The sequence below is a fragment of the Tenrec ecaudatus genome, chromosome 2, assembly GCF_050624435.1.
Source record: "Tenrec ecaudatus isolate mTenEca1 chromosome 2, mTenEca1.hap1, whole genome shotgun sequence".
NCBI lineage: Eukaryota > Metazoa > Chordata > Mammalia > Afrosoricida > Tenrecidae > Tenrec > Tenrec ecaudatus.
In genome coordinates this window covers 167740556-167756122 of record NC_134531.1, presented here as the reverse complement: position 1 = coordinate 167756122, position 15567 = coordinate 167740556, and the positions used below count along the sequence as shown (strand labels likewise).

General features: G+C 41.2%; 1 protein-coding gene across 2 annotated transcripts in view; it reads left to right on the top strand.

Moving 5' to 3' along the window:
- Positions 1-756: 756 nt before the first annotated feature.
- Positions 757-15567, top strand: part of HAVCR1 (hepatitis A virus cellular receptor 1) — a 35245-nt gene continuing 20434 nt past the window's right edge. The window contains exons 1-3 of one of the 2 annotated variants that reach the window (XM_075541883.1): positions 757-1081; positions 5772-6104; positions 14179-14283. In XM_075541883.1, the coding sequence (XP_075397998.1) occupies positions 1036-1081; positions 5772-6104; positions 14179-14283 (484 nt within the window). In that variant the 5' untranslated portion in view covers positions 757-1035. The remainder of the gene's footprint in view (positions 1082-5771; positions 6105-14178; positions 14284-15567) is intronic. The other variant, XM_075541884.1, reaches the window with a different exon arrangement.

The following is a 15567-nucleotide window of genomic DNA, read 5'->3' as shown; positions in this document are numbered from 1 at the left end:
AAGGAGATACTGGATCTTTAGACCGGAAGGGAAGTTAATGAAGTACAAGACAGGCTTACTCATGTTTGCAGAATTTAATGATTGAGGCAGAAGTCCAAAGACCTGGTTGGAATCTGGGCTCATTTTACACCCTCCATCCCTCACTGCCTTCCTGGGAGAAGGTTAGTAGCAGCTTTTACTAATGGGCTTCTGTGAGGACGAAATGGCTTAGCACAAAGTCTGCTACACAGAATATTCTTTAAAATCTTAGCTCAAAAAATTTTTGCTCACAATGCAAATTGAAGAGTAGTTCTCACAATTCTCCCACTCTATTTTTTGCTTATTATAATCACCCTTTGAAGGAAACTGAGCAGGTACATTCAGTCCAGTTTGCAAATGAAGAAACGAAGGATTAGAGGGCGGTGTGTGTGTGAGTCCTAGAGACATCCAGCAAAGGCAAAGCTGGGATTTGAAGCCACGTCTTCAAACTCTACTGCTTCTTAATTCATTCTTGACCTCCATCACTATGGTATAGAGTTTGACTCATTCCTTACTGTAGCATGAATGGTTAGTCATGGTGATTCATAGTCTTGCTCAATTCTTCTAGCTAAACAGCAAACTTTGCGAAAAGACAGATTGAGGCTACGGATTACCCTTTGTGGTCACAGGGGAGGAAAAACCCTATGTCTACCAAAGGGACAGTGTTCCCTCTAGAGGCCAAGAGTGAGTACACTAGTCTCGTCTCCAGGCTTTCCGCCCACCCCCCACCCTGCATTGAATCATGATGTTAGTCTGTGCCTTTCGCTCCTCCCTGTTCGAAACAGGAAGCAGTGTATAGGACCCCGGGTATAAGGGACTGCTTCTGAGGACGCTTGTCTGCTGAAAGGTGCGGAGACTTCAGCTTTCCGAGTTCACAGAGTCTGCTGAGAGCCTTGTGATTCACTCACTCAAGGTGAAAGGAGAAGTGTGAGGCTGAGAATTCAGACTTGTTCCAGTCCATCTGGTGGGGCCCCACCAGCCAGTCTGTGTTCTTATTTACTTCAGGCTGACCTCGTGATGCAGCCACAGGTAGCTATTTCAAGTCTCATACTGCTCCTAGCAGGTAAGTGAGGAAGTGGGCTGAGGATGGGGGTCAAAGGTGAGGGTGTTGGCATTGGTGTGGTGGAGAAAGCTTTCCCAGGGGTTATGTTGGATGGTAATAAGTTAATTAGGGAGCAAAGAGTTAGCCTGAAATCTTTTTTCAAAGAAGTTGTTTAGGCGCTATGAATGATCAATCCCATGGCTAAGCAGACCTGGGCAGATGTAGAATATGTGTCACAGGCTGCTGTTCGTGCTTAAATGAAGGGGTGAGTAGACCTTGTGGAAATGGATGTTTTCTCCAGCAAGTAGAAGAAATACTCAGAGGATGCCACAGCGTGGGGAGAGGAAACGGTAATGGGAGGAACTCTTGCTCTTCGTGATATTAATTAGTCACGTTGGTGCTCTTTATTTTAAACCTGCAATGATTTTCTTTAAAAATACATATTTTTATTTTAAAAGTTCTATGAGTCTGCATTGACTCAAAGAACTGTTTGTTGTTGTTTTTAATGTATTCAGGGAGGAAACTACCCTAAAGAATAGATACACCCTAAATTATAGAAGTAGTCGTCCCTGGATGGTGTGATTATGGAGGGAGGACCTTTGTAATTGTTTTTAAATGACATGTATTAATGCTGTTACATGTTTTCATTTTGATGGCTAGTCTGGAGTAAACTTGTAATGAGAAAACTCAGGCAGTAAGTACAACGAGTGCTTTAAGAATTCCACTGAAAAATATATTCTCCTTTTGTGAAACAGTGACCCCACCCCTTTCTTCCTAGTGACTTCCCAAGCGTCCAGTCCAGTAGTAAATCTATTTCATTAGTGAATCTCAGATGTTTTGTCAAGGTCACCTTGACTGAGTTTGGTAGCAAAGGCTTTTCATGCTGCTTCTCCAGGAGACGGGTTTTTTGTTGTTGTTTGTTTGCTTGTTTTTAAGTGGCACGATTTAGTCTTTAAACTAATATTCTCCTGTTTTCTGATAGTTTTGCCTGGCTAGCATGCATTGTTCAGGTACTGCACTCTCCTCAGCTTGTGAGAAGAGACCCTGTGCTTGGATTTTTGTTTTTGACCAACTCTACAACAGTGATAAACCTCAGCCCCTTCTTTGTTTGTATTTTTTGAAAGTTAAGTGTACAGAAGTGGGAAGTGATCCCATTCTATTTATTTATTTGTTTATTTATTTATTTATTTATTTAGATTCCATTTTCAATAGCAGGTTTTAAATTGAATTAAAATTTTTTTTCCAGCACCCACCCCTTGAATTAAAATTTTAAACTAAAAGTTGTTTCTAAAGCATTAGAATATAATATTTTAAAAACAATATTTGAACTGATTCAACTGATTTCTAGGGAAAGGCATGTTTCATGTACATGCCCTTTGGTGCTATTTCCATTAACAACAGTAACAATAAAGACATGTTTATACCTCTTCAGAAATCAACAATATGAAGAAGAGGTCTGGCAAGCTAAGGGGACAGAAATACTCCAGTACTACTGAAGCTTGCATGACAGTAATGCTTTGTATTACTGGATTGTCATTTATTCAAACCTTTTGGAAAGCAATTTGACCATATTCCTAGAAGACTGAAAATAATTATTCCTGTCCTTTATTCTAATAAATTCTCTTTCAGAAATTCATAATCTTAGGAAAAAATTTTAAATCTAGAAAACAAGTTTTATATAGAAACATTTTATGAAGTTATTTATCATGGTAAAATGGAAACAACCAAAGCGTCTTACAGCATAATCAGTGATATTTTATCCATAAGCATAACTATTAAAAATAATGCTTATAAAGTGTATGCTAACAAAAATATTCATAATTATTAATTTTAAAAAATACAAACCGTAGAGTCATGATATGAACCAAATATAATACATAAAGAAAATATGGAAATAAATATAGTTTCTCACAAATGTAAAATTTCAACTCCTGGTTACATGCCTCAAAGTCTTGAGAGCAGAATCTCAAAAGACTGGAACACCAAGGCTCAGGGCAGCACTCTTCACAAGGCCCAGAGGGAAAGGAATGTCGGTGCTCAGCAGCAGAGGAATGGATAAACCAAATGCAGCACATGCACACAATGCATACACACAATGGGATCACTCTCAGTCAGTAGCAGAAAAGAAGTACTGAAAAATGATACAGATGGGGTGGAGCTTGAAGACATTTTGCTTAGTGAAAATAAGTCAATCACAAAAGGACAAACAATGTGTGACCTTATTTATATAAAAAGACAAGACAGGGCAAGATATGACAAAATAATAACTTATAAATTATCAAGGGTTCATAAGGAATGGGGGAGTCGGGAGGGAGGGGATAAAAAGAGGAGCTGGTGCCAGGGTCTTACGTGGAGAGCAAATGTTTAGAGAATGATGAAGGCAATGAATGTACAAATGTGCTTTACACAATTGATGTATGTATGGACTGAGATAAGAGTTGTATGAGCCCCTAATAAATAGATAGATAGATAGATAGATAGATAGATAGATAGATAGATAATAAATAAAAGACAAGAAAAGGAAAATGTAGCGTAGTAGGTTACACATTGGGCTGCTAATTGCAAAGTTCATAACAGCAGTTTGAAACCCTCAGCCTCTCCAGGAGAAATTCCCGGAATGAGCTATAGTCTCAAACCTGCCTAAGGTCACTATGAATTGCCATGACTGGACTTGACTCAATGGCAGTGAGAGTGTTATAGAGACTGAAGATTATTAGTGGTTAACAAGGGCAGGAGGGGGAAGTAAAAGAGGGTTAACAGTGATGGAAAAATTAAGGATCTCAAGACAAATTATTGTAATTGCTGTCAGTAAGGTGTACATTTGTAAAACATGGAATTGGCCAAATTTGGGTAGTAGTTGTGTTAACAACAATGATAAAAGAATAGAGTAATTGGTGAGTTTGCTTATGTACAACCAAATGCCTCCCAGGATTTTGTTCCTTGATTTGGAGTTTCAGGGTCATGATTCCATGGTATGCCTAGCTAATTAGCTTAATTATGTGTGTATTGCTTCCGCTCTGCTTCCTAGTCTGCTGTGTAGGGTCTGTGGCTTAAAAAGCTTGCAAGTCGTCATGCAAGACACAGTTCTATATTTATCTGCAACAACAGAAAAGGAAGAGAAGTCAGCAGTAGGAGGAGATTTTGGGATATATAATCTTGGGAAACAATTCTAAATGCAGAAAAGTTTCATGTCAAGAGATCTTGTGGCCAATTGTTTCCATAAAATACTGCCTCCTTTCCCATGAGACCAGATATGGGTGGCGCCTGGCTACCCCTACTGAATATTTTGCTAAAAGATTCTATAGAAGAATTCTCATTAAAAGTGGGAGAGGAGGGATATGCAGACAGCATTTTAAATTCTCTTGGACTCTAGACTCTCTGAAGCCCTGGAGGAGAGATGTACTCCTAAAACTTACCTGAAGATAATTTTTAAACCTTAAACCAAAAATTTCTTCTGAAGTCTTCTTAAAACTGAAATATAGTTTAGCGTAACTAGTAAAAAATGTCATAACATTATGCCTTTTAAAGAACTGTCTATATGGCAATTGATAACAGCAAGTGGAAAGATTAGCCAGGAGGAATACAAAGGGGTAGCCCTAAAAACCAGAATTGTGCAGGCTGGAGCGGAGCTTTCAGAGTTCTTGTTTTCCCAGTAGGAGAGCCTCAAGCAGCTCGCTCTGAGTTAGTGCACTCGGCGGTGTCTCCTGGGAAGGTTCTCTATGGTCACAGTGAATTTTTTCAAGAAAGCAATTTTGCTCAACCCCGTGAGCAAAATTTTATTACCTGCTCAGGAAGACTGCTGCAGAAACTGTTGTGATGTTGAACACAGTTTACAAGGACAGGGATATGGGAAAAATTCAAGTGTGTGAGCGGTTTTCTCATTTCAAAGAAGGTGAACTATCAGTTGATGACAAACCTCATTATGGATGTCCACCAACTTCCAGAACGGAGGAAAATGTTGACTTAAAGTCCATTTGGAGTTCCTTCCTCCAGGTCAGACTGTTACTCAAGCTTTCTATTTAGAGGTTCTGAAAAGATTGTGTAACAGTGTGAGACAAAAAAGACCTGATTTGTGCCAGATTGAGGGGCGGGGGGCTGATTTTCCCATAACTACAATGCACCTGCTCATGCAGCCATCTCTGTGGGCCAGTTTTGGGCAAAAAAAACAAACAAACCCCAAAACACAGCAGGCCTCTCTTGCCCCATACACCTTACATGAGCTCACTCCATGTGACTTCATTTTGTTTCTGCGAATGAAGAGGGACATGCAAGGACAGCAATCTGACGATGTAGAAGAGGTGAAGAAAAAAATGAGGGAGGGGCTGTCAACCATCCAAACAGATGCATTTGAAAAATGTTTCCAAGAATGGAATAACAGATTTGACAAATGTATTAAGTATAATGGAGAGTACTTTGAATGTCATAAGGTTATTTTGTAAAAATATTTAAATACATAGCTTTGAAAAGATTTTAATTTTGGGGACTCCCCTCATAGCTCAGAAAAGGAGGGTTCAGATGGTTGTGCAACAGAAAAATGTAATCAATATTCCTAAATCGTACATGTGGAAACTAGGGAATAAGTGTATGTTTAGCTGTGTGCATTCTCAGTATCAACAAAAATAAGCACAATTTAAAAGAAAAAAATCCATGATACAGTAAAACAAACAGATACTGAGCCACCATTTTTTGTTTCTTTCCACTTTTTTTACAGATGCTGTAGTTTCTTACCCAAAAGTGAGTGGAGTAGTGGGTCAGCCAGTCACCATTCCATGCACGTACTCGGGAGAGCTCACGTCCACGTGCTGGGGCCGAGGACCATGCCCTTCTTCCAAGTGTTCTGATGTAATCATCTGGATTCACGGCTCCAGTGTCACCTATCGGAAGGAGAGTCGCTATACGCTAAGTGGATCCCTTTGGGAAAGAAATGTGTCTTTGACTATCGAGAATGCAGTCGAGGCAGACAGTGGTCTGTATTGTTGTCGGGTTGAGCACAGGGGCTGGTTTAATGATGAGAAACATACATTCTCTCTGGAGGTTAAAGCAGGTGAGTTTGAATCCTCTTCCTTTGGTCGCTCAAGAAGGGAAAGTGAGGTGCAGGGTTTTCTATTTGATAATAATGTTCCATTTTCCCTCAGTAGAATAGAGGAGTGCCTATATCTTTTTTGAATAACCTTTGCACTTCAGGAATAGAAAATCTTGCATGTGTTTGGGATGGCATGCCAAGCCCAACCTTGACTCAAGGCCATTCGCTAGAAGATCTGTGGAGTTAGCAAGCGCTGTCCTGGAGCAGTACTTCGAAAGTGTTAGTGGGTCCATGCAAAAACATTCATGCGTTACACCTAGTGAATATTGTTTTTTTATCAAACTTAGTTGTTTCAAAGGTCTGCTTTTTCTGGGAAAATTATATCTTAGAAGAATATGAAAATGGCTTTTAAAACTTTTAAAAAAGGAAGATTTTAAAAATAGAAGATTTAACTTACAAGTATAAAAGTAGAGAATATAACAGTGTTATTTATTTTATTATTATTCCAAACTACTTTATTTAATGTAGTGCTTTTAAACACATTTAAAAATCTTTGTATTGCTCTATTTACATCTCAACAGTTGTTCAATCATTGTCTTTACAAAGTTATAAAATCAGAATAACTCAGAATATTATATCTTCCCATTTTTAATATAGACACCCGAATTTTCCTTACTATTCAATCAAAAGATCAAACCCAAGCCCTGGTGGCATAGTGGTTACATGTTGTGCTGCTGACCACAAGGTCAGCAGTTTGAACCCCCGAGCTGCTCCTTGGCAGAAGACGGGGCCTTTTATTCCCATAAGGAGTTATAGTCCCGGAAACTCAAAGGGGCAGCTCCACACGTCCTTGTAGGGTCGCTTTGAATCAACGTCTGCCTATGGAAGTGAATTTGGTTTTGGAGTTTTGATCAAAAGAGTAAGTTCTTGAGAATTCTGTGGTCTCAGGTGCTATTGTTAGCTAATGGATTTCCTTTCACTAACTAAGATCACTGGATCATATTAATAATAAAACCCAATACCCGGGGCCTTAAAAACCATGACCCTAGTTAGTAATCTCTTGCTGTGTCTGTTTGTTTCTTCATTTAATGAGGAGGAAGAGGCACTCCCTGAGCCCTATTTTGCAATCTTCTAGCCTTTGCGTTGGACTCGTTTCCCTCGACAGACAAGCAGGATGAGCTGAGATCAGGCTAAAAGAGCTGACTCAGAAACTAGCCAAGAGAGGCACGTAGGGGAAGTTGTCAAAGAAGGAGACCATCCTGAGTTTGAAGAAAGAGACACATGAGAAGAGGCCATAGTTCTCAGGGGCTTTTCCTCTTCAGTTGCTTCTACTCTTACAGCTTCTTGAAAGGAGGAAACAAAATACTGACTAAAGAAAAGACAGCTCAAGGTTCAATTCGGTTTCCTTCACTTTACTATCGACCCATTGGGAGTCCTTTTTATTAGACTCTCTCTGTGTGTGTGTGTGTGTTTGCTATTTTCTCCAGACTTTATTTTAAGCTCTGGAGGGAGAAGACTAGATTGTTCTGTTCTTAAGAAGCCTCTGACTACATGTTGGCCTAGGGTTATGGCAATGCCACAACCCAGAGCCAGATCAGGCCTACTATCTTTTAAAAAGGTTTTACTGGAACGCAGCCACCTCCATTTATTTGCATCTTACCTATGGAGCTGAGTAAGCTGTGACTGGGAGCACACGGCTCCCCAGATTAAGCTATTGACTCTGTGGTCCTTTATGGAAGACGTTTTCTGCTGTCTGCTTTAGACTAATACCTTGTATACAATAAAACCCAAACTTCTGGAATCAAATCGATCTCAACTCGTGGTGACCCTGTAGGACACAGTAGCATTGCTCCGTAGAGTTTCTGAGGCTTTACATCTTAAGAGGACCAACCAGCCTCATTTTCTCCCATGAAGCGACTGCTTGATTCGAACTGTAGACCCCTTGGTTAGCAGCACAGTACCCTATCCACTAAGCTACCAGGGCTCCATTTTCACATAATGAGCACTGAAAAATATTGTTGTAAAACATATTTTTCCTTCTCAAGAAAATGTTGACTAGACTCCTAATTAAAGGGGAGTTTTCAAACCAATCGACTCCTGTGCTAGGACCAGGGGGCGTTAACACAAAAGATAAGACAATTGAGATTTAAGGAAATGATACTGGAGAAAAGTAGTTCTTGGTTTTTTATTCTTTCATTGATTCTCCTTTTGTCCCAGGCCATATTTTCAGATTTCATTTTATTCTTAGTTCTTTCTCTCTGGGTCCCTCTAAGACTTATAAATTGTTTACATACCTATACCATTTCTGACTCTAGAAGCAGTCAGTTATTACCTCTTATAGATTATCTCTTGGGGAGGAAGGAACTCCAGTAGACCCCGTTCACCTTCCTACCAAATGCACTTCCTACCATAAATGCTCTCTGCACATACAAGCCAGCATGGGTCAGAAGGTCTCAGTTACCTTTCAATTAAAATGCAAGTTTGTAGAGTGGATACTCAGGACTGACTGAACTCAAGGCTATCAACATATGTGGGAGACACTGTGAGCCTGAGAATTACTATTTGGCTCTTAGTCATACACTTAACCCACTAACCCAGTGCCATCGACTTGATTTCAATTCAGAGCAACCCTATATATGTAGAGTTTCTAAATCTTTAGAGAAACAGACAACCTCATTTTTTGCCTGCGAACTCCAACCCATAGTGACCCTCTGAGCCCTGATCGAGTAGGGGATTATCAGTTCGGCTGCTAATTGCAAGGTCAGTAGTTCGGACACTAGCTGCTTTGTAGGAGAAAGATGAGACTTTGTATTCCTGTAAAGAGACACAGTCTCAGAAATCCACAGTGGCAGTTCTAGTGTGTCCTCTAGGGTCACAATGAGACCTAGGAGCCTAGAGACAAAAACAAACTGTAGACCTGTAGACCCTATATCCTTTCCCTGTCTTATAGAGATGTTTATGAAGGCACATACATTAGATATACATGACTCCCCTTCTAAAAGTGTTTCTATGCAAATGCCAGGTATCATTTCTCACCTCTAATCTCCCCCAATACATATTTTCCACTGCAGCTGTTTTCTTTGGGTGAGCACGTCTTCCAGCCCTCCCCTAGAGAAGGGCCTGATTCTGTTGGGGCTGGTCTTGTTGGCTCTGCTGACATGAAGTTCCAGGATTTCTTACTGGGTGATCAACACTTTCATGTTGATTTTTAAACCCAGCCCAGGACACCAATGTTCCAGCATCACCTAGAGTAGAGACCCCTGCTCCTCCAATACCCAAGCAGAACCACCAACCAGCTCAAACATGTGTTTCTGAGCCCAGAGACTTTCTAAAAAGTAAATGTAGACACTTCAGAGCATTCTTTCAAAGCAGAAGTCTGCAGAGCTTTGTGGGATCTGTGACTCCTGTTCCCCACCCCCAAATCATATGCAAACATTTGTGTATGCAAACATTTACAGAGTGAAGGACCCATGACTCTCAAAGGGACCAATTATTAGTTAGTTAGTTTGTTTTTATTTTAAGGTAAGGCTGTCAGGTAGTCAGACAGGGACAGGGGTTGTCCCTGCCCATGCCTGTACAAGGCCCCCTACAGGACACTGGGAAGAGAAGCAGGCAAGGATTAGCCACCATGCTCCAATTCAAGCCCCCCACCCCCTCGCACTAAGCCAGATGGGCGTTACCCCTGGGAGGGCCAAACTAGGCTCAGGCTCATGACCCCACCCAGGTGGGCGTAATTCAGTCATTAATACCAATACCTCCCGCCACACCTCTTCAGCTGGAGGTTTCAAATACCATGGCTGCAGGCCCGTGGTCTCTTGGATCCTCACTCCCGGTCTGTGGCCGCTGGGAGAGGGTTCTCTACTCTCCTGTACCCCGCTCTGGCGCCCGTTTGCGCTGTGCTGCTTGCTCTCTGGCCTCGGTTCACCGCATGCGGGCACAGCCCCACAAAGTTGCCGGTGTTCAGCGGTGAGCCCCCGCGCAGCTTCCACGCAGTTTGACACGCTTCCCTAAAGTAGCGTGCAGTCTTCTGAGACTCGAAAACCTGAAGCTTCTCCTGTCCTTCCTAAAACCTCACTTGGATTACAAAACAGGCTTCTGTGTGAATTTTTTTTATCGTGAGCAGCCAAGAACGGAGGGATTACCCACTCAAGAAACCCCAAGGCCACTGATCTAGAGCCCGTACTGTGGTGATCTAGAGCCTGTACTGTGATCTAGCACCTGTACTGAGGTAGCCATGGATTGTGCCCAGCTGGCCACAGGTTTATGTGGGGAAAATTGGGCATGTCAAAGAAAAAGGGTCAGATTAATTAGATTCCTCGAGAACTTTGAATAGCCTTAATTCAGTTCACTTTGAAGTAGGACTCTTCCATTTCAAGGAAACTAACATTCACTGTGTTTCTTACATGCTAAGAGCTTTAATCCTTTACTTCTATGACATTCTTATATATTATAAGTGTTATTCAATTCTATTTTATAGCCTTGGGGACTTACCCCAGGGTTTAAGTTGTTGAACGCTGCACAGATAGGAGGTGGTTACGGTAGCAGTCTGTCTCCGTTATTTAGTGCTTGTACTCAGACCTACTCAATTGTGTCACTGTCACAGGCACTGGGTTTGTGTTTCAGTGTGATTTATTGTGTTTGGATGAATCTGCCCTAGTCCACAGCCTTGTGGAAAAAGCCTTTTTATGTAACTACCCTATTTTCTTAGGGTCAGTCATTGACTTACACAACTTTGCTTCTCGTATTTCTTCATTTATTTATGTAGCATGGAAATTGCAAAAGTTGATGTTTATACTGATGAAAAAGTAAACATCATGTTTCAAAGACTTCAGGGACTTGGAACATACATGTAAATTTTTCAATTCAGGTCACTTGCTTGATACTTCACATTGCTCTTAGATAAGAGATTAGATTTAAGATAAGTGGAGAATAAGCTAACGGACAGGTAGGTGGAGAAACGACTTGCCAGTGTGAGGACAAGTTTAGGTTCAAGGCTTTAGTGTGGGGATTAGAAACATAGCTCTCAGTCCCCAGCTCAAGAGATGCAATTCCAATGGTGTGGCGAAGCAGGTCTTGAAGGAACCTCAAATTACAGTGATGCAGCCCACAGGTTAGGTGTCCCACAGGTAGTGTAGCTTGCAAATTGAGGCACAGAACAAACAAGGCAGCTTCACACTGGTCTGGTGATCTAAGAGTGAGAGGCGAGGCTTGCGGAGCCATTTATCTCTCTGCCCTTCAATTAATCCCACATGTGTATATCGGCCAGGCTGACACAATAAACCAATTACCTCAGATCCCTTGAGCTGGCGCTGGATTCTAATGCATAAGAGAGATGTCGCAAGTTTTTAGCCCAGAAAAATCTGAGGGAACATTGATTTCCCTTGATTCCTATTCAACCATGTGTATATTTAATCAGGAGGGATCTGAAGGATCAGGCAGGAGCTGAGTTGGAAGGGAAGGCCTTGGGTCACGACTGGAATTTTTGAGTCATAAAATTTGGAACACAAACAGCTTTGTCCCAGGCAGTTAAACTCAGGGGACAGTCTGTTGACTTTCTCAATGTTGATTTGACTTCTTCCTACAGGCAACCTCTGGGTTAGGAATGTCTGATTTACATGTAATTTATAGGTATGAACCAATACCTACAAAGCTTAGATTATTAAAAATTTGGGGTATGTATAAAGAATCATAATAACAAAATAGACTATTTGTGACCCACATTAAGACGTTATTACTCTAATCTGCAGTGTTATTTTGATCGTGTCCCAGTATATCTGGAAGTGTTTCTTTGTGTGCAGAAAGGTATGCTGCATACGAAACACTAAGATAAACATTTGCCTGATGAACATGATGTACAAACTGTAACTGTTCCAATGTATAATATTTGACTTAAGACAGATTTAGGAATGAAACTTGTACATGATCTGGGAACTGTCTGTACTTCTGTGTGTGCTAAAGTGGATTAGTAGACTTGGTTTGGAGAACAGATATCATTTATTTTTCTCACTTAAAATGTAGATCGTGTGAACTCATGGGGGGTTGTATTGTTTAGCCTTATCTTTAGCCTAAGATGTCTTCTGTAGATGGGTAGGAGTTAGGATACCAAAAGGCTGGCAGTTTCAGTCTCTTGGAAGAAGGGCCCAGCAATCTATTTCTGCAGGATCAGGACCACTAAAAATCCGATCGAGCACAGTTCTGCTCTGACATACCAGAGGTCGCTATGAGTCAGCATGAACTGAACAGCTACTGGAATCCTTGTCCTGAGAGCGTCTGAAGAGCTTGTGCTTGGAGTCTAACGTAGTCCACTACATGGATTGGCTTTTTAAAATCCACCTCTTCTCTGAGCTCAGTGGCTCTAGGCCATGCCTAAAACATTCATATACAATTGTAGAAGAGAAGAGAACTTAAGCAAATAATTTAGCCTCAAGAGGTCTTTTGCACAGACCTAAATTGAAGAAAGTCTCTGACCATCTGACTCTCTTAGGTTGTCTTTATCTTAGTTGCTAAGAAAAGCCATATCTTTGAGCATTTGAAGAAATTAACAAAGCACTTCCAAAGACAAGAGAGGGCAATGTTGAAATGCAAAATCATCAAAACTGTGATGGGGAAGGGAAATCAGAGAAAGACCAACAGATTCAGAGCTCATAAGACATTTGTGCAAGTGAGAGAGTTGACGTGAACAGCCTGCCTGTGCTCAGATCTGTCTTATTCCACAATGTGCACTCTTAAATATATGTCAGTGGTTTAAAAAAAATGGAATCTTCCAAATCTTCAGAGAAGAAGATGTAGTCTGTTGGACAAGAATGCCATAATGAGATGGTGGCCGTTAGGAAAGACTACATTTGGGAATGATCTTCAAGGCGCCACCACAAACAAGCTGTAGCAGTCTGTGGTGCTATCAGAGAAAGAACTCATGGAAAGAGCTTATAAAGAGGCAGGAGAACAACTTTGTAGATCAACCCCGAGCTGCTTCCAAAATCCGTGGCACTCCAAATGGGTTACAGAGTAGAACTGATCTCCATAGGAGTTTCTTGACTATAATCTTTATGGAAATGGCTTTTCAGCACTTTCTTCTGAGGTGCTACTGGGTAAGTTAGAACTGCAAGCTTATTCAAAAGAAGCCAAGGGTGATTTCAAAACAAGAAATGGGAACTTCATTCTGTAGTGGAGAGTTAGTGGAATTTTTTTGGGGGGGAGGATGAGAAATGGAAGATGAGTCAGAGATGACTTACGAAAGAGGAGAATAGAATAAAACTGCAGAAAGAGCCAGGGATAGGATTTCCAGGAAGCTTGCCTTGGGTATCACGAATCATTGTGAAGGGAAAGCAAGTGGCCAATATGATCAACAAACTCATTATTATGAGGATCTGCCCAGCGTTGGAGTCACTGGGTAGTGTGAACATGCCCAGTCACTAACTGAAAGGTTGCAGGCTCGAGTCCATAAGGGCTCAGTGAACTATTTTCAAGATTCAGCTATTGATAATTCTATGGAACACTGTTTCACTCTGACACACACGGGGTTCCCATGAATTGGAACTGACTGGACGGCAACCGGTTTCAATCCTGTGTTGACCAACCTGCACGTCTCTCTGGAAAGATGTAATTTGGCTGAAAAAAAGCAAGGAATCCAGATTGGGACTATTGTGAAGGGAGATGGGAAATGTGACTTAAATTCCCAAGGTGCTGTTCTTTGAAAGTGAAATCACTTACACGAATAAAACTTAATTTAGTTGTCCTGCGTACAATGCACTCTTGTAGGTGTTGTATAGGCCGGAAGAACACAGGAGAGTGGAAAGTGTGACTTGATCCTGTATACTGATACACTACCCACATTCTTATCTAGGTTAGATTTCCTCATGACAATGAAATAACTATAGTAGTGCATAGTCTTAAGGCCAATTTTGTACACATTTCCAAGAGGGGGTTGCAAACGGTGGAAGTGGATAGGTGAGAGACATGCCTAGGAGAAAGTTGGGTGAAGGCGCTAGAAGAATGGATGACATTTAATTTGAATTTTGTTTTTATAATTTTTATTGGTGATGGAAATGTTCTCCACAAATAGAATATAGCTCTTTCATTTTTTTTAAAATTCCAGTACCGACTTCACCTTCTCCAATACAAACAGCAATAACTCAGCCTAAGACACCACCACAAACAGAGGCACAAGCCACCAGCCTACCGTGGTCCTCTTGTTCAACAGGTAACTAACTGTACTTTCTTTACTGATGACCTGGGAGAATTCGAGGTTTTATTTTTAGCTTTTTAACATAGCCATTGACAGATATATAAGAGCACATGCTCTGAAATAAGACATATCTGATTTGTGTGCCAGTTCTGGTCATTCAAATCAGCTATGTGACCAGCAAATGTCTTACTCCCTCTCATTTGGGTAAAATTGAGGTAATGCTATTCATTTTGTAGAGTGCTTGTAAAAGGTGAATGTGTTAGTCTGATTAGACTAGAGAAACAAATCCATGGACACACATACGCGTATAAGAAAGATATATAGATACACACAAGAGCAATTGAACATTGACAAAAAATCCCAGCCTAGTCCATATCAAGTCCATAAGCCCAATATTATTCCATATGTCCGATACCAATCGATAAAGTCCTCTTCAGACTCACGAAACACATGTAATGATGCTGAATGTAGAAGATCACAGCCAGCGGGTAGAAAGTCTTTGGATCCAGAGTCATTGGAAACATCTCAGCGCTGGCAGGGGTCTCTGCATCAGGGTGGGTCCATGTACCTTGTCAGCTTCTATGTCCCCCAGGGTGTGAGCAGAGAGTCTCCCACCTCCAAGGAGGAAAATTTAGCAATTCCCAGAATCCTTAGGGGAAGTCCATGCCCACACAGAGATCTCATTGACCAGATCCTGATTAACAGCCTAGACTCCACCCCTACACTCTTAATCCTCAAATTGACACTAGATCATGTAACTACCACAGTCAGTGAGAGGCTTGGGACATGATTACAAGAGGACAATTAGCAAATATTACAGCAGCTATATGTATAGTTTTATAAATCTCCAGGATTCATATTGACCAGCACAGGGAGCTTATGTGATTTGGCGACATCAGCATGGACATTGCTCTAAAATTTAATCAGTCCTGATTCAGAACCTATTACTGGGCTCCCTCTCTGGAGCCAGACTTTCAGCAGTTAAATCCAGACTTGTGGTACTAGGCCATGCTAGTCATCCATATTATATGCTTTATCCAAGCTTTGGGCCCCTGAACCAGCCAGGGGCTTCCCATACTGCCTTACTGTGCTTACACAGCAACATTTTGGGAACATTTTTAAAATTTAATAAATCTTTTATCGGGGCTCGTACAACTCTTATCACAATCCATACATACATCAATTGAGTAAAGCACCCTTATACATTCGTTGCCCTCATAATTCCCAAAATTCGCCTTCCACTTGGGTTCCTGGAATCAGCTCATTTTCCTTTTTCCATCCCCCTCCCTCCCGCTACCC